General features: G+C 43.7%; 1 protein-coding gene across 1 annotated transcript in view; it reads left to right on the top strand.

The window, feature by feature from the left end:
• Positions 1–19,420, top strand: part of LCK (LCK proto-oncogene, Src family tyrosine kinase) — a 34,172-nt gene extending 14,752 nt beyond the window's left edge. The window contains exons 7-13 of the mRNA XM_070764898.1: positions 3,932–4,081; positions 4,535–4,687; positions 6,110–6,289; positions 11,903–11,979; positions 14,772–14,925; positions 16,509–16,640; positions 19,148–19,420. Coding sequence (XP_070620999.1) covers positions 3,932–4,081; positions 4,535–4,687; positions 6,110–6,289; positions 11,903–11,979; positions 14,772–14,925; positions 16,509–16,640; positions 19,148–19,350 — 1,049 coding nt within the window. The 3' untranslated portion in view covers positions 19,351–19,420. The remainder of the gene's footprint in view (positions 1–3,931; positions 4,082–4,534; positions 4,688–6,109; positions 6,290–11,902; positions 11,980–14,771; positions 14,926–16,508; positions 16,641–19,147) is intronic.
• Positions 19,421–20,058: the final 638 nt, after the last annotated feature.

The following is a 20,058-nucleotide window of genomic DNA, read 5'->3' as shown; positions in this document are numbered from 1 at the left end:
GAGAGCAGTCATGGGCTTCCCTAAATATGCCCATGTTACACCAACACTCCGCAGTCTGCATTGGTTGCTGATCAGTTTCTGGTCACAATTCAAAGTGTTGGTTATAACCTATAAAGCCCTTCATGGCATCGGACCAGACTATCTCAGGGACCGCCTTCTGCCGCACGAATCCCAGCGACCGATTAGGTCCCACAGAGTGGACCTTCTCCGGGTCCCATCAACTAAACAATGCCGCTTGGTGGGACCCAGGGGAAGAGCCTTCTCTGTGGCGGCCCCGGCCCTCTGGAACCAGCTCCCCCCAGGGATCAGAATTGCCCCCACCCTCCTCGCCTTTCATAAGCTCCTTAAAACCCACCTCTGCCGTCAGGCATGGGGGAATTGTGATATTCCTTTTCCCCTAGGCCTGTACAATTTATGCATGATATGTTTGTGTGTATGTTTGATTTTTAATAAGGATGTTTTTAGTGGTTTTAAATATTAGATTTGTTACATGCTGTTTTTATTGTTGTTGTGAGCCGCCCCGAGTCTACAGAGAGGGGCGGCATACAAATCTAATAAATAAGTAAGTAAGTAAGTAAGTAAGTAAGTAAGTAAGTAAGTAAGTAAGCAAGCAAGCAAGCAAGCAAGCAAGCAAGCAAGCAAGCAAGCAAGCAAGCAAGCAAGCAAGCAAGCAAGCAAGCAAGCAAGCAAGCAAGCAAGCAAGCAAGCAAGCAAATAAATAAAAGACAATTCAGCAATTCAATTTAACTATTTAAAACAATTTAAAAATATTTTAATTTTTGTCATTCAGATCCTCCCTTGGCCTCCTTTCTTTAACGTTTCCATTCCACTATTTCTTCAATAATAGTATAATTCTTGTCCCACGGTGAGTTGTCCTGCAATGAGTTTGCCATGGTGAGTTGGCTGTGGTGAATTGGCCATAGCAAGTTGACTGCGGCGAGTTGTGGTAGACCCTGTCAATGGAAGATCCAACCTGGAATGGAGAATAAATTTTCTTCTCAATGAGAAAAAAATAATCATTGGAGTGGCTTGCTTCCAGATTTCATGGGTGCTCCACTCCATGACTGCAGAACAATCCCTGCCTTTTCTTAAGAAAATCATTACAGTGTTCCCTCGCTTTTCGCTATGAACAGTATCACAAACCTTCCCTTCACATTTAAAACCCTAAATTGCAATTTTCCATTCCCTTAGCAACCATTTAGATTATTACTCACCATGCTTATTTATTAATGTTTATTTTTAAAAATATTTATTAAAAGCAGACGAAAGTTTGGCGATGACATATGACGTCATTGGGTGGGAAAAACTGTGGTATAGGAAAAAATCCCGCGAAGTATTTTTTAATTAATATTTTTGAAAAACCGTGGTATAGACTTTTCGCGAAGTTCGAACCCGCAAAAATCGAGGGAACACTGTAATTCCAATACAAAAGGAGATTTGCAGTTATGGAGTCCTTGATGCTCTCTGAGCTTGGCTGTTAGCTTGCAGAGACATTTAATTACCCAACTAGGTAAGATGTTCAATGAGAGGAAGAGTGGAGTTTGTTTCCTTATCCTTCATATGTCGGTAGGTGAGAGTGGTTTTCTCATTGCTAGCTTCTTGATTAGACTTTTATGCTAGAAAACATTAAAGCTTCTCATTAATTCCTTTCTTTTGTTGGTATATTGATCATTTATGGAAATTTTTATTTGCCTTTTAATGACTTTTCCTGTGTCCCAGTCGCTAACTCTGCATTCTATTGGGGGGGGGGGCAGGCTTGAGAACCATATAACTTATAACTTATAACTTCAAGGGTTTCCAGTCATGCCTATTGTTGCACAATTAGTCTGCTTTCTTGTCATTCTGTTGGCATCCTTCCGTGGGGGTGGGGGAGGGAGAAAAAAGGGAGGGAGGAGAGATGTCTAATACTTTTGATTGACAACATGGGTGCCTTCTTCTTGGAAGCAACTGGAGTCAAGGGTGGGCCCTATTGCTGAGCAGAGGAAGCTGCTGGCAGGAGCAACTATGAGCAACTAGTTTTGATGGACATATCAGCGACCAACTTTTCTTACCACAAGGAAGCAACTCAACTGTCAAAAAGAAATGTGGGCTAGCCAGCTGCTGCCTACAGTTGCAATATAGACCAGTGTTTTTCAACCAGTGTGCCGCGGCACACTAGTGTGCCGTGAGACATGGTCAGGTGTGCCGCGAAGCTCAGAGAGAGAAAGAAAAAGAGAGAGAGAAAGCAAGAGAGAAAAAGCAAGAGAGAGAAAGCAAGAGAGAGAGAGAAAGAAAGCAAGAGAGAGAAAGAAAGCAAGAGAGAGAGAGAAAGAAAAAGAGAAAGAGAAAGAGAAAAAGAAAGAAAGAAAAAGAAAGAGAATGAGAGAGAGAGAGAAAGAGAGAGAAAGAAATAGAGAACGGGAGGGAAGGTGGGAGAGAAAGACAGAGGGAGGGAGGGAGGGAGAAAGAGAGCAAAAAAGAGGAAGGAAGGGAAAGAAAGGGATGGAGAGAGAAAAAAAGGGAGAGAAAGAGGGAGGGAGAGAGAAATAGAGCGAAAGGGAGGAAGAGAGAGAGAATTTTTTTGTCCAAACTTTTTTTACCACCCCCCTGCTCAATGTGCCCCATGGTTTTGTAAATGTAAAAAATGTGTCGCGGCTCAAGAAAGGTTGAAAATCACTGATATAGACTATGTTAAAATCCCATTATTATAAAAAAACTAGCAATTCTAAACAATCCTACCAATCTCATATGTTGAGTCAGGAAAGGTAAGGGGAGAAATTAATCCCCCCCCCCCATGCTTGGCAGTATAGATGGGTCTTCAACATCTTACGGAAGGCAAGGAGGGTGGGGGCAATTCGAATCTCAAGGGGGAGTTGATTCCAGAGGGCCGGGGCCGCCACAGAGAAGGCTCTTCCCCTAGATCCCACCAAGTGATATTGTTTAGTCGACGGGACCTGGAGAAGGCCAACTCTGTGGGACCTAATCGGCTGCTGGGATTCGTGCCACAGAAGGCGGTCCCGTAGGTATTCTGGCCTGATGCCATGTAGGGCTTTATAGGTCATTATTATTATTATTATTATTATTATTATTATTATTATTATTATTAATTAGGTTTGTATGCCGCCCCTCTCTGTAGACTTGGGGCGGCTTACAGCAATGATAAAAACAATATATAATGACAAATCTAATAGTTAGAATCTAAAATAACAATAATACATTTAAAAAGTCTAAAAAACAAGAAACCCCAATATATAAAAACATACATACAGTCATATCATACACAGAAAACTACATAGGCAGGGGGAGATGTTTCAGTTCCCCCACGCTTGACGACAGAGGTGGGTTTTAAGGAGTTTACGAACGGCAAGGAGGGTGGGGGCAGTTCTAATCTCTGGGGGGAGTTGGTTCCAGAGGGTCGGAGCCACCAACACTTTGAATTGTGACCGGAAACTGATCAGCAGCCAATGCAAGGGATGGAGGGATTAAAGGGATGAAGCTTTAATTGCTTCAGTGTGGCTGCTATTTTGACTTTTTTTTTTTACCTCTTCCCTGTGTGCACCGACTTATTTCATCAACAAAAATGAAAAAAAAAATTAAAATATATCTCTCTGAACGTTCTATAGATTGATGTCGCTCTCTTCCTACAATACACATCTCGTTTGGACCCCTCTTCACTGCTAAGTTCTTTCTTTTTTTTTCATAAACTTTATTAATTTTTCATTAAAATTGACATACACACAAACACACCTTTAACATAGAGTTGGGGTTGCAGTTACCCCTCTTATTCTAGAAGTCAAATTGCCATACAGAAAAAAGAATACATTATTAATACCTTTAAATCACTGCTAAGTTCTTTCTTAACTGTCCCAGCCAAGCAAAGAAAGCGATGCCTACCTCTCTCTCTCTCCCTGAGAAAAGTACAGAAAATTAACCCCATTCTCTTTCTTTCCAGGCTCCTTCTCCCTCTCTGTGCGAGATTTTGACCAGAACCAAGGAGAAGTTGTGAAGCATTACAAGATACGAAATATGGACAACGGCGGGTTCTACATCTCTCCTCGTATCACCTTTGACAGCTTGCACAGCCTAGTAGAACATTATACCAGTAAGGCTGAAGACATTGCTGGAAAGCCTCTTTGGGTGGGACTGGGCTGCTTGCTCTTCTCCTACAAAGAGACTTTGGGTCTCCCAATGCCAGAGATACTATTATTATTATTATTATTATTATTATTACTATTATTATTATTATTATTATTATTTCAATACAACACAGCAAACAAGATCACTATGCTGCACTTCCCAAGCACCTAGGACTGTGTGATTATTATTATTATTATTATTATTATTATTATTATTATTATTATTATGTCAGTACAACACAACAAACGAGATCACTATGCTGGATTTTGTATTTCATCCCCAGTCGGGCGCTTCCCAAGCTCCTAGGACCGTGTGATTATTATTATTATTATTATTATTATTATTATTATTATTATTATTATCATTATCATTATCAGCCACTTACTTACTCTTCTCCTTGGCCTCATCCTTTTCCTAGGTAAGGCTGATGGGCTCTGCACCCGCCTCACCAAGCCCTGCCAGACCCAGAAGCCCCAGAAGCCCTGGTGGCAGGATGAGTGGGAAGTGCCCAGGGAGAGCCTGAAGCTGGTGGAGAAACTGGGAGCAGGGCAGTTTGGAGAAGTTTGGATGGGTAAGTCAGCCATGACGTTCAGCAGTTCAAGAAGCTACACCTTTATTCCAGTGTTTCCCAACCTTGGCAACTTGAAGATATCTGGACTTCAACTCCCAGAATTCCCCAGCCAGCGAATGCTGGCTGGGGAATTCTGGGAGTTGAAGTCCAGATATCTTCAAGTTGCCAAGGTTGGGAAACACTGCTTTATTCGAAAAGGCTCTTGCTGTTATCATCATCATCATCATCCCATCTTTATTCTTTTTATATCCCTCTATGTAATCCTCCTTCCTCCTAATTTCCACATAACAACAACCCTGTAAAGTAGGTTGGATTGAGAGAGAGAGTCACTGGCCCAAAGTCATCCAGCTGGGCTTTCATGCCTAAGGCAGGGCTAAAACTCCATTTCGTAGGGATTGGTCCAAAATCACTCAGCCTGTTTTCATATCAAAAGCAGGACTAGAACGCTGTTGATTGGCCCAAAGGTACCCACTTGTCATTGTCTTAATTATTTAAAAATTACTGGAATAATTTTACATAATTTAAATAATTTGTTTGAAGAAGTAGGATTTTCAGTATAGACCAGGAATAGGCAAAGTTGGCTCTTCTATGACTTGTGGACTTCATCTCCCAGATTTCCTGAGCCAATCATGCCAGCGCAGGAATTCTGGGAGTTGAAGTCTACATGTCACAGAAGAGCCAACTTTGCCTACTCCTGGTGCCTTTCATCCCCTGTCCTATTGCCTCTCCTATATCTCCTCTATGGTATCTACTATCCCTCTATCTTTTCTTCTATTCTCTTACTGATATATATTTTCACTTCTATTCTTTCTCTAATATATTTACTCGAGTTTATCCTCTATAACCTTTATTGTGTATTATTGTGCATTGAACAAAATGCATTAAATAAATAAATAAGTAAGTAAGTAAGTAAGGAAGGAAGGAAGGAAGGAAGGAAGGATGGAAGTAAGTAAGGAAGGAAGGAAGGAAGGAAGGATGGAAGTAAGGAAGGAAGGAAGGAAGGAAGGAAGGAAGGAAGGAAGGAAGGCAGGAAGGCAGGCAGGCAGGCAGGCAGGAAGGCAGGCAGGAAGGAAGGGTGGAAGGAAGTAAGTAAGTAAGTAAGGAAGGAAGGAAGGAAGGATGGAAGTAAGTAAGTAAGTAAGTAAGGAAGGAAGGAAGGCAGGCAGGCAGGCAGGAAGGAAGGATGGAAGGAAGGCAGGAAGGCAGGAAGGCAGGAAGGCAGGAAGGCAGGAAGGCAGGAAGGCAGGAAGGCAGGCAGGAAGGGAGGAAGGAAGGATGGAAGTATGTAAGTGAGTGAGTGAGTGAGTGAGTGAGTGAGTGAGTGAGTGAATGAATGAATGAATGAATGAATGAATGAATAAATAAACAAATAATCCAGCAATGGGGAATTCAGGCTTAGCTCTTCCCTCTCTTCCTCCACAGGCTACTACAATGGCCATACAAAAGTTGCCATCAAGAGTTTGAAACAAGGCAGCATGTCACCCGAGGCCTTCCTGGCTGAAGCCAACCTGATGAAGAAACTGCGCCATGCGCGCCTGGTGAGGCTCTATGCAGTGGTAACTCAAAGGCCCATGTTCATCATTACGGAGTATATGGAAAAAGGTGAGCTTCCGAGAACGTCCCCTCCCATTTCACATGGATGACGTGGAAGTGGGAGATTTTGCATTTTGCATTTTCACTCTCCCCTCCAAAGACCACCCGAATTGGGGGCCTATCAAAATTTGGCCCAGTTTGGTAGTAGAAGATTTGCAACCTGTTCTGTCAGGCTCTCTGGTAGAATCCTCCCAAAAATTCACAGGCACAAATTTCAGACACACACAGGTTTGCAAATTCAAAACAATGTTCCTTATAATGAAAATTCACTTAAACCAAGCCCTCTTTTGGAATAGCCAAGAGCCCTCATCTCCAAACAAACTGGTAATTTGTACAAGTCCCTGATCAGTTCTGTGATACGTAGCTTGCAGCTGTGAGGCAATTCACAGTCCTTCTTCTTTCACAAAGTGAAACACACTTTGCTCTGGTTTAGTTTCAAAGCGGGGGAAAATCAGCACACAAAGATCAAAGTCAGCAAAGCAGTCATGAAACAGAAGGATCAGATAATCCTCCACAATGGCCAAACCCACAGGCTGCTATTTATAGCAGCCTCACTAATGACCACAGCCCCACCCAACCACAGGTGGCCTCATTTTCTTTGATAATAATCTCTCAGTTGTTGCTGCCTATGCATCGCTCTCCGCTCTTGTTATGAATCCAAGGAGGAGCGAGATAATTGATCTCCTTCTGAGCTGTCTGCCACACTCTCCTCCTCCCTGTCACTCATGTCTTCTTGGTCAGAGGAGCCTTCATCAGCAGATTCCACCGGGGCAAAACAGGCCTGCAGCATGTGGATGTCTCCCCCACATCCACAGTCCTTGGGGCAGGAGCTGGGCCAGAGCTAACCACAAACACCAACTTTGGCTGATCTTGGAAAACTGACCAGGATTGGCCCTAATTAGGAGTTGGCTGGGAGACAGCTAGGAAATCCTGGGACTGTGAGCTACTTAGGAAGTTGAAATATAGCCGTAGAAGATAAGACAATGGGAAACTATTTCTGTAACATTTCCAAGAAAAAGACATGGATATTTCCGTGAAATTCTCAGTAACTGAGCTTGACATGACCTTAAACAAAACCAGTGGTCAACATTTCAAGGGGTCATTGCCAAGCATTTGTCTTCTCCCAAATAAACAGAATAGAACACTGCAGAGAAATGTGGTTTTTTTTAATACTGTCACCTACTAGTATAGCAATTCTCAACAATTGAGCCCAAAATTTAAATTGCTAAGCAAGATAGTTGTAGAGTGACTTTTGCCTGGTCTTACGACCCTCCTTGCCACAGTTGTTGTTAAGTGAATTGCTGCAGTTTTTAAGTGAATTATGTGGTTATTAAATAAATCTGGTGTCCCCACTGACTTTGCTTATCAGAAGGTTGCAAAAGATGGACACATGGCTTGGGACATTGCAACAGACATGTCAAGTGCCTGGATTTTTATTATGTGACCACAGGGATGTTGCAACAGTCATAAGTAGTTGAGGACTATCTGTAGTACCAAGCAGGTCGCCCCAAAGTCATGATGTTCATCCATCGTATTCGAAGAGGACCTTGACATCTAATACGTTGTGGGCTGTACGTGATGTGTCCCCAGGTGGCTGGTGAGACCTATACGGGCACAAAATGTTCTGCCACATGTTGGGCAGACATGTATGGGTACCATAGTTGCAGCATTTGCAGCTCTGGCTTTGTGGAGTTCTCGCTTCTCTTCTGCTATGAATGTTTAATATTAACCACTCCAAATTGGACTGTAAAAAATATGACTTTAGTTATCGAGTTGTCAAAGCGTGGAACTCATTACCGGACTCCGTAGTATCTTCCCCTAACCCACAACATTTTACCCTTAGACTATCCACCGTTGACCTCTCCAGATTCCTAATAGGTCAGTAAGGGGCGTGCATAAGTGCACTAGCATGCCTCCCGTCCCCTGTCCTATTGTCTCTCCTTTATCTCCTATATCTTTTCTTCTATTCTTCTATTCTATTCTTCTTATACTACTCTCATAATATCCTTCTATTCTCCAATGCAGTGTTTCCCAACCTTGGCAATTTGGAGATATCTGGACTTCAACTCCCAGAATTCTCCCATTTACTGGCTGGGGAATTCTGGGAGTTGAAGTCCAAATATCTTCAAGTTGCCAAGGTTGGGAAACACTGCTCTAATGGATATATTCTATTCCTAAATTTTCACTTCTATTCTTTCTCTAATATATTTTCCTCGAGTATAAGCTCTATAACCTTCATTGTGTATTGTTGTGCATTGGACAAACTAAATAAAATAAAAAATAAAATGTGGAAGTGGTTCAGTTGCCTAGCATACAGTCCAATTCTCCCCGGCATACAACAGGGTAGTTAGCACTATTGCTCGGTAGGCTTTGAGCTTTGTAGCAAGGCTTATTCCATGTCGGTTCCACGTGTTGGTCATTAGTCTGCCAAAGGCAAAGCTTGCCTTGGCAATTCTACAGTTGACCTCAATGTCAATGGTCATTGCATGGGAGAAGGTACTGCCAAAGGGAATTTGGCTTCCCCATTGCCTTGTCAGAAAGTCACAGAAAATGAACACATGACCCTGGGACACTGCAAAAGTCATAAACATGAATCATTTCCCATGGCCTAATTTTGATCACACAATCACGAGCAATGCTACAATGGTCATAAGTGTGAAAAAATGCTTTCCCCCCCACTGCTATTGTAACTTTGAATGGTCACTAAATGAACATTTGTAAATCCAGGACTATCTGCCCTCTGTTATTCCCTGTTCTTTCAGAGCCAACCAAGTTATTTTGCACAGTTCCCTTTGATTGTCAGGCCTGGAACAGATCTTGCAGGGCTTGGCACAAGGCAATGGAGAAAAGGAAGGAAATGGAAGGCTCTTGCAATTTAGCTTTCTACAAAAGCAGCAAAGCCTGCCAGGATGCAAAAATAGCTGGGGGATCTGGGAGGGGTTTCCTGCCAGCTATTCTCCCCATCTTCAGAAGGCTCCAGCAAAGCTAGGCTCTCTCCAGCTCTCAATTAGCCATCAGGCAGAAAAACAGCATGCTTAAGAGAAGGGGAACATCATAGAGCAGTGTTTCCCAACCTTGGCAACTTGATGATATCTGGACTTCAACTCCCAGAATTCCCCAGCGAACATTCGCTGGCTGGGGAATTCTGGGAGTTGAAGTCCAAATATCTTCAAGTTGCCAAGGTTGGAAAACACTGCCATAGAGTACCATACTCCTAACTAACTATTCGTTCGGTATACTAAGAACAAAAGATTTAAGTGCCAAAGCCCACTGCAACAACATAGCCAAGAAGGCTTCAAGAGTTGTAAACCTAATCCTACATAGCTTCTGCTCTGGCAATCTCACACAGAGCTTACAAAACTTTTGCCAGACCCATCCTCGAATACAGCTCATCTGTTTGGAACCCATATCGCATCTCAGACATCAACACCCTTGAAAATGTCCAAAGATACTTCACCAGAAGAGCCCTTCACTCCTCCACTCAAAACAGAATATCCTACAAAAATAGACTTTCAATCCTGGGCCTAGAAAGCCTAGAACTAAGACGCCTTAAACAAGATCTAAGTATTGCCCACAACATCATATGCTGCAATGTCCTGCCTGTCGGCGACTACTTCAGCTTCAACCACAACAACACAAGAGCACACAACAGATTTAAACTTAATATTAACCGCTCCAAACTTGACTGTAAAAAATATGACTTCAGTAACCGAGTTGTCGAAGCGTGGAACTCATTACTGGACTCCATAGTGTCATCCCCAAACCCTCAACACTTTACCCTTAGATTATCCACGGTTGACCTCTCCAGATTCCTAAGAGGTCAGTAAGGGGCGAGTACAAGTGCACTAGAGTGTCTTCCGTCCCCTGTCCTATTGCTCTCCTATATCTCCTACACCTTTTTTCTATTCCTATATCTCCTCTTCTATTCTTTTACTATGAGTATCTCCTCTATAACCTTCATCATGTATTTTACTATGTGTATACCCACTAAACCCCTCATTGTGTATTAGACAAAATCAATCAATAAAAAATAAAATATCTACTGTTAATTCTCTCCTGGCCACAGTTAGCTTTCAGCCTCCATAGAGTTTTAATGTCTTTGGCAGTTAAGCCATAAAATAGCCAAAGGGCATCATTGCTTAAGGTACCAATTGGCCTTCATCCAATTCTGGGGTCTTCTCTCTATGCATTAAACTAGTCTCTTGTATTTGAACTTTATAGTCCACCAGGAATAGCCCATTCCCTCTTGCATCCCAAAGTCACAAGGTCATAAGTTCTGCATGTTTGACACCAAACCTGCAACCCAGAGATTGATATATAGAGACAGAACAATATAGAAACATAGAAACATAGAAGTCTGACGGCAGAAAAAGACCTCATGGTCCATCTATGCCCTTATACTATTTTCTGTATTTTATCTTAGGATGGATATATGTTTATCCCAGGCATGTTTAAATTCAGTTACTGTGGATTTATCTACCACATCTGCTGGAAGTTTGTTCCAAGGATCTACTACTCTTTCAGTAAAATAATATTTTCTCATGTTGCTTTTGATCTTTCCCCCAACTATCTTCAGATTGTGTCCCCTTGTCCTTGTGTTCACTTTCCTATTAAAAACACTTCCCTCCTGGACCTTATTTAACCCTTTAATATATTTAAATGTTTTGATCATGTCCCCCCTTTTCCTTCTGTCCTCCAGACTATACTGATTGAGTTCATTAAGTCTTTCCTGATACGTTTTATGCTTAAGATCTTCCACCATTCTTGTAGCCCGTCTTTGGACCCGTTCAATTTTGTCAATATCTTTTTGTAGGTGAGGTCTCCAGAACTGAACACAGTATTCCAAATGTGGTCTCACCAGCATTCTATATAGCGGGATCATAATCTCCCTCTTCCTGCTTGTTATACCTCTAGCTATGCAGCCAAGCATCCTACTTGCTTTCCCTACCGCCCGACCGCACTGCTCACCCATTTTGAGACTGTCAGAAATCACTACCCCTAAATCCTTCTCTTTTGAAGTATTTGCTAACACAGAACTGCCGATACAATACTCAGATTGAGGATTCCTTTTCCCCAAGTGCATTATTTTACATTTGGAAACATTAAACTGCAGTTTTCATTGCTTTGACCATTTATCTAGTAAAGCTAAATCATTTACCATATTACAGACGCCTCCAGGAATATCAACCCTATTGCACACTTTAGAGTCAATAGGCAGAATCCACATGGTGGACCTCTCGGTACAGGCAGCACTGAAATGACAAATCTTTTCTGAAATCCACTGGGCCTGAGGCAGATGATAAAGCGGACAGCCCAACACATATTATCTTTCTGTTAAGCCTAAAATGCTCACATCCAAACTGCAGGAGGGCAGATGTGTGAACAGATTATTTGGCTACCAATAGACTTATGGGTGGGTGCTCTAGTTGGTACCGGGTTAGTATATTTCAGTTTAACTTTCTGTTCCTGTAAGGGCATTGGGCCAAACCTTATTAGAAAAAAAGATAATAGAAAATAGAGCTTACAGCTCTTATAAGCAGAGACTAAATTTGTATTTGTGTAGTTATAACTGTGAAGAGGCACTGAGTGTATTCTGATGGTTTTTCTCCTTTTTCCTGCTAGGCAATCTGGTAGATTTTCTCAAAGCTGCTGAAGGCACCAAATTAACCATCTATAAACTGCTAGACATGTCAGCACAGGTATGAATAAAATAATATAATGGGGTGAGAAGATATAAGCAGACAGAATGGCTGAGGAAGAGGAAAGCATCTTTTATTGCAGGGATTGGGGAGAAAACTTATTTTTAGGGGTGAAAAGAAATGAAAGAAACAGCTCCTGCTGAACCTGGGAATTTGGTTGGCTGTAGCTTGAATCTCTCCAGAACAACAGTCCCACAAAATCCTTAAAGAGAGATCCAACCTAGAAATGTTTTCACAGTAAGAAATTAGATTAGATTAGATTTATTGGATTTATATGCCGCCCCTCTCCGTAGACTCAGGGCGGCTCACAACAATGGTGAAGAACAATACATAGTAACAAATCTAATATTTAGCAATCTAAATTACAGTTTTAGGTTAAAAAATCCAAAAGAAACCCCAATATATAAAAAACAAGCACACAATCGAATCATACATGTCTGACGGCAGAGGTGGGTTTTAAGGAGTTTCCGAAAGGCAAGGAGGGTGAGGGCAATCCTAATCTCTGGGGGGAGCTGGTTCCAGAGGGTTGGAGCCACCACAGAGAAGGCTCTTCCCTTGGGTCCCGCCAGATGACATTGTTTAGTCGACGGGACCCGGAGAAGGTCAACTCTGTGGGACCTAACCGGTCGCTGGGATTCGTGCGGCAGAAGGCAGTCCCAGAGATAATCTGGTCCGATGCCATGAAGGGCTTTAAAGATCATAACCAACACTGTGAATTGTGACCGGAAACTGATCGACAACCAGTGCAGACTGCGGAGTGTTGGTGTGACATGGCCACACTTAGAGAAGCCCATAATTGCTTTCGCAGCTGCATTCTGCACGATCTGAAGTTTCCGAACACTTTTCAAAGGTAGCCCCATGTAGAGAGCATTACAGTAGTCGAGCCTCGAGGTGATGAGGGCGTGAGTGACTGTGAGCAGTGACTCCTGGTCCAGATAGGGCCGCAACTGGTGCGCCAGGCAAACCTGGGCAAACGCCCCCCTCGCCACAGCTGAAAGATGGTTCTCTAATGAGAAATGTTTTGACAGTGAGAACGATTAATCAATGGTACAGCTTGCCTCCAGAACTTGAGATGCTCTATCAATGGAAGTTTCTAAGAGTTTGGATATAGCCATTTGATTGGGATGGTATAAGACCCCTGCCTTGAACAGGAGATTGGACTAGATTACAGGGGTAGGCAAAATTGGCCCTTCTATGACTCGTGGACTTCAACTCCCAGAATTCCTGAGCCAGTCATGCTAACTCAGGAATTCTGGGAGTTGAAGTCCACATGTCATAGAAGGGCCAACTTTGCCTACTGAAGACCCCTGAAGACCATCCAGCCTTATGATTCTGTGTACTATAGTGTGGGCATTATTCCATTGCATTTCTGGGTAGCTAGGCGAACGGGTGCCAATCAGCTGTTGAGAAAAGAGGGGGGAGGAAATGGGCCCCCTGCAACTCCTGCCGGTGCTGGTCTCCCTGCCTGGGGCAGATGTAAGGAAAAAGGAGTATTTATGCATATGTTTTGGGAATGTAATAAAGTTCAAAAATTTTGGAAGCAAATACAAATGGAAGTGAATAAAATTACGAATGGTAATTGGAAAATAACCAAGGAAGCAGCATTATTGATAAAAAATAGCGAGGTAAAAGAATATGAAGAAATCAAAACTGCAGCGATAGAAAGCGCCCAGGCAACTATAGTGCTTGGGTGGAAAGATGATAATAAATGGACGATAAAAAATTGGTGCAGGTACATGGTGGACCACATTCACTATGAAATTATGGAAATCAGATTACATAATTACAATGAAGAGAAATTAGCAGCAACAATGAGACGGTGGGAGAAGGTTAAAAATTATATATTAACAATATCAGCAAGCGATACAAATGTAAGAAATAAAATTCAATCACTTTATAAAGAATGAATAATGTAACCCAGAGATGAAGCAAATGAAGGACATAAAATTGAATCTTCCCTGGTGAAGGGAATTTTTATTTTTCTGTTTGGTGATGGTACACTTTTATGTTTTATGTTTTTGTTTTCTGTAAAATTTTCAAAAAAATCAATAAAAATTATATATATATATATATATAAAAAAAGAGGAGGATGGGAGGGGGGTGGATTTAAAAATATTGGAAAGTGGAGGAAGAGTTACATGGTTATTTTTGCTGCACGATGCCTTTTCATCTCAGCTGCAGGCGGAGTGAGGGCTGTGCAAGGGGAAAAAGACCACAGCCCATATCGCTTTGTTGTGGCTCGGCTCAGCTCTCCTTTTTTTCCTGCTGCTGCTATGCGCTCGTCACTTTTTCCTCTTTCCTCCTTCCTGGCCTCGGGAGGTGGCCGCGTGAGGCTGGAGGGGAGCCGGGCAGGAGAGAGGGAAGCTGGTCTGAGGCCAGGAAGGAGGAAAGAAGAAAAAAGCAAGGAGCGCAGACACAGCAGCAGCAGCAGCAGCAGGGGAAAAAAGGAGAGCCCACCTGAGACCAGTAATCCAGGAAGTGACAGCCACCAGTCAGCTGGAGCTGGACATGCAGCTTCATTTCCATTGGTGGAACTGTGTCCCACCCGTCCTGCCTGCTGCCCACCCCCTGGTTCTAAATCCCGTCTCTACCAGTTGCAACACATGTGCAGAAGCTTCTGTTCATAAGCGTCCTGGGTGGATAGGTAGAACCTCCCACCTCCGCTGCTACCTGTTCACCAAACCAGGACGAACCGGGAGCAACCCACCGCCCACCTGGTTGCTTGGGAGGATAGCCGGGATGGCAATGCAGCACAAAAGAATGTGATGTGTATCTCCTCTTTGTCCCCGAAGATAGCAGAAGGAATGGCCTTCCTGGAGAAGAAAAACTTCATCCACCGTGACCTGCGGGCTGCCAACATCCTGGTGTCCGAAAGCCTCTGCTGCAAGATTGCAGATTTTGGGTTGGCCCGCCTTATGAAGGACGACGAATACACTGCTCAAGAGGGTGGGTCTCTTCTGCCCCGGTGGCCTTGCCAAGCAAGCAAAATGCGCCTTCCTTCTTGGAGGAGTGGCGGGTAGGACTGCCGGGGGGGGGGGGGATTTGCAAAGAATTCAAAATGGTAGCTTCAAGCCCTCAATCCATTTTTACATGTGGGGTACATCGCATGTCAGAAGGGCTTTGATTGTGCAGTCATGTTTCTCAATCTTTTGTTAACTCCCTTAGAGCAGTGTTTCCCAACCTTGGCCACTTGAAGATAGATAGATAGATAGATAGATAGATAGATAGATAGATAGATAGATGGATGGATGGATGGATGGATGGATGGATGGATGGATGGATGGATGGATGGATGGATGGATGGATGGATGGACGGACGGACGGACAGACAGACAGACAGACAGATACTGTAGATAGATAAATAGATAGATAGATAGATAGATACTGTAGATAGATAGATAGATAGATAGATAGATAGATAGATAGATAGATAGATAGATAGATAGATACTGTAGATAGATAGATAGATAGATAGATAGATACTGTAGATAGAGAGATAGAGAGATAGAGAGATAGAGAGATAGATAGATAGATAGATAGATAGATAGATAGATAGATAGATGATAGATAGATAGATAGATAGACAGACAGATAGATACTGTAGATAGATAGATAGATAGATAGATAGATAGATACTGTAGATAGATAGATAGATAGATAGATGATAGATAGATAGATAGATAGATAGATAGATAGATAGATAGATGATAGATACATAGATACATAGATACATAGATAGATACATAGATATTTATTTATTTATTTATTTATTTATTTATTTATTTATTCATTTATTTTGTCCAATACACAATGAGGGTTTTAGTGGGTATGTATCTATATGCACATAGTAAAATACATGATGGAGGTTATAGAGGATATACTCATGGCGATATAGGAGAGCAATAGGACAGGGGACGGAAGACACTCTAGTGCACTTGTACTCGCCCCTTACTGACCTCTTAGGAATCTGGAGAGGTCAACCGTGGATAATCTAAGGGTAAAGTGTTGGGGGTTTGGGGATGACACTACGGAGTCCGGTAATGAGTTCCACGCTTCGACAACTCAGTTACTGAAGTCATATTTTTTACAGTCAAGTTCAACTGGACTTCATTTTCTTAAAAAAGTTCAGTTCGGGTTCGGCATGCCGAACACCGCAAAGTTCAGTATGAACCCGAGCTGTGTAAGTTCGGTTCGCCCAACACTACACATATGTCAAGAATGAACGGATATTCTAGCATGCTGATCACCAACAAAACTCCGATTTGACAGAGGAGGCATAAAATGCTGGCATTCCACAGTATGCAGCACCTTCTTGTGGCCGATGCAATGCAATTTACCCGTTTTCCTCCTGGGAAATATTACTATTATTTTCCCAGCCTTCCAACTCTCCTGATTGGCGGGAACTCAGTTCCTGGATTCACAAGCCGTAGAGCTACGGGAACTCTGGGAATTGAAGTCCAGAGTAGACAGGTAGGTCTACTCTTCTCACCAATATATCAACCTCACTCTTTTAAAATTTCTTCCTTCAGGAGCAAAGTTCCCAATTAAATGGACAGCCCCGGAGGCCATCAATTATGGAATCTTCACCATTAAATCAGATGTCTGGTCCTTTGGGATTCTGCTGACTGAGATCATCACTTATGGCCGGATCCCTTACCCAGGTCAGTGAGTAGCAATCTATTTCCACTTGTGATCTATACAAAATAAGTTGGTGTTTGTCTAAGGCAGTGTTTCCCAACCTTGGAAACGTGAAGATATCTGGACTTCAACTCCCAGAGTTCCCCAGCCAGCTGGCTGGGGAATTCTGGGAATTGAAGTCCAAATATCTTCAAGTTGCCAAGGTTGGGAAACACTGGTCTAAGGCAAAGCTTCTCGGGCAGCTTTAAGATTTGGGGATTATTATTATTATTATTATTATTAATAATAATAATAATAATAATAATAATAATAATAATAATAATAATATTTGTATGCCACTCCGGAGACTCAGAGCGGCTCACAACAAGAAAAACAATACAAATCCATTAATTAAAACAATTTAAAACCCTCAATATAAAAACAATCATACATCTCATATAAGCCATACATAAAACGAAGACAGTCCTGGGGGATCAATTTCCCCATGCCTGACGGCAGAGGTGGGTTTTAAGGAGTTTGCGAAAGGCAAGGAGGGTGGGGGCAATCCTAATCTCCAGGGGGAGTTGATTCCAGAGGGCCGGGGCCGCCACAGAGAAGGCTGTTCCCCTGGGTCCCAACAGATGACATTGTTTAGTTGACGGGACCCAGAGAAGGCCAACTCTGTGGGACCTAACCGGTCGCTGGGATTTATTTATTTATTTATTTATTCATTCATTCATTCATTCATTCATTCATTCATTCATTTATTTATTTATTATTTAGATTTGTATGCCGCCCCTCTCCGAAGACTCGGGGCGGCTCACAACAAGATATGACAAATCATAAATAATTCAGATAGCTTTAAAATATTTAGAGATTTAAAAGAACCCCATATACTAACAGACACGCACACAAACATACCATGCATAAATTGTACATGCCCGAGGGAGGTGTTTCAGTTCCCTCATGCCTGACGGCAAAGGTGGGTTTTAAGGAGTTTACGGAAGGCAGGAAGAGTAGGGGCAGTTCTAACCTCTGGGGGGAGTTGGTTTCAGAGGGCCGGTGCCGCCACAGAGAAGGCTCTTCCCCTGGGGCCCGCCAACCGACATTGTTTAGTTGACGGGACCCGGAGAAGGCCCACTCTGTGGGACCTAATCGGTCGCTGGGATTCGTGCGGCAGGAGGCGGTCCCGGAGATATTCTGGTCCAGTGCCATGAAGGGCTTTAAAGGTCATAACCAACACTTTGAATTGTGACCGGAAATTGATTGGCAGCCAATGCAGACTGCGGAGTGTTGGTGAAACATGGGCATACCTAGGTAAGCCCATGACTGCTCTCGCAGCTGCATTCTGCACGATCTGAAGTTTCCAAACACTTTTCAAAGGTAGCCCCATGTAGAGAGCATTACAGTAGTCGAACCTCGAGGTGATGAGGGCATGAGTGACTGTGAGCAATGAATCCCGGTCCAGATAGGGCCGCAACTGGTGCACCAGGCGAACCTGGGCAAAGGCCCCCTCGCCACAGCTGAAAGATGGTTCTCTAATGTGAGCTGTGGATCGAGGAGGACGCCCAAGTTGCGGACCCTCTCTGAGGGGGTCAATAGTTTCCCCCCCCAGGGTAATGGACGGACAGATGGGATTGTCCTTGGGAGGCAAAACCCACAGCCACTCCGTCTTATCCGGGTTGAGCTTGAGTCTGTTGACACCCATCCAGGCCCCTACAGCCTCCAGGCACCGGCACATCACTTCCACCGCTTCGTTGACTGGGCATGGGGTGGAGATGTAAAGCTGGGTATCATCAGCATATTGATGATACCTCACCCCATGTCCTTGGATGATCTCACCCAGCGGTTTCATGTAGATGTTAAATAGCAGTGGGAAGAGGACCGACCCCTGAGGCACCCCACAAGGGAGAGACCTCGGAGCCGACCTCTGACCCCCCACTAACACCGACTGCGACCGCCAGCCAGAGATGGTATTTGCCGGTTCTCCAAACCCAGAGGTGGGCTGCTAAGACATTCATTCATTCATTCATTTATTTGATTTTTATGCCGCCCTTCTCCTTAGACTCAGGGCGGCTTACAACATGTTAGCAATAGCACTTTTTTAACAGAGCCAGCCTCTTGCCCCCACAATCCGGGTCCTCATTTGACCCACCTCGGAAGGATGGAAGGCTGAGTCAACCTTGAGCCGGGGATGAGATTTGAAGCGCTGACCTTCAGATCTATAGTCAGCTTTAGTGGCCTGCAGTACAGCACTCTTCCTGCTGCGCCACCCCGGCTCATGTGCTCGCCCCTGCGGCTCTGAGTGCTAGCGGAGTCCAGTGCAATTCTGCGTGTCCGTGTGTGATTTCGCTACCTGTCCAGGTGCAGTAGAAGAATAGCACTGGACTCCACCAGCACTCAGAGCCACGGGGGCGAGCACACGTCACCATTCCCCCCTAGCAGCCCACCTCTGTCCGAACCATTCACGTCTTCTAACCTGTCAGAACCTGGTGAATTTGACCCCCAACCCATCCCCGTTCTCATCTGCCTCCCCTCTTTGTGACTCCAGGAATGAGCAATCCAGAAGTCATCCAAAACCTGGAACGAGGGTACCGGATGCCGAGACCGGACAACTGCCCAGAAGAACTTTACAAACTGATGTTGCAGTGTTGGAGGGACAACCCAGAGCAACGCCCCACTTTTGAGTTCCTGAAAGGGGTCCTGGAGGATTTCTTCACTGCCACGGAAGTACAATATGAGCAGCAGGTGTGAAGGTGCTCCAAGCCCAGATCCCTGGGACGCTATTCTCACAACCAGCGGAAAAGACACTTGAAGACTTTGCCTTGCGTCCAAGACGGTGGCGGCGAGGGGGGGGGGTTTACCAGAGGTGGGCTGCTAAGGGGGAATGGTGACATGTGCTCGCATTGCAGTTGTTTCTCACAGCAGGTAACTAAAAGAACCTAAGAACCTAATAAGAGCCCTGCTGAATGGGGCCAAAGCCCATTGAGTCCAGCATTCTGTGTCTCACAGTGGCCCCCCAATTGTCCATGGGGATCTTGAGCAGAAAGAGAAGGCAAGACCCTCCCTTTCCCCTGACCCCCAACAAATGGGACCCAAGGGAATCCTGCCTGCCTCAACCAACATAGAGGCGGCACATGGACATCCGTTTCAATAATCACCATGGATACACTTGGCATTCATGAATCTGTCTAATCCTGCCTTGATGTTCTCCAGGCTGACAGCTGTCATGATCTCTTCTGGAAGGGAATTCCATCAACCAAGGACCCTCTGGATGAAGAAATATTTCCCTTTATTTGTCCTCACTTTCTTACCTATGACCTTTAGGGAGGGTCCCCTCATCCTAGTATTGTGTGATAGAGAAAATAATTTTTCTCTATCCACCTTTTCTATCCCATGCATGATTTTACACCCTTCGATCAAGTCCCCTCTTAAACGCCGTCAAAAAGGCTTCACCAAATT

This window comes from Erythrolamprus reginae, chromosome 11 (genome assembly GCF_031021105.1).
Source record: "Erythrolamprus reginae isolate rEryReg1 chromosome 11, rEryReg1.hap1, whole genome shotgun sequence".
Classification (NCBI taxonomy): domain Eukaryota; kingdom Metazoa; phylum Chordata; class Lepidosauria; order Squamata; family Dipsadidae; genus Erythrolamprus; species Erythrolamprus reginae.
Note: the sequence above shows the minus strand (reverse complement) of the source record. Positions and strands in the feature narration are given on the sequence as shown.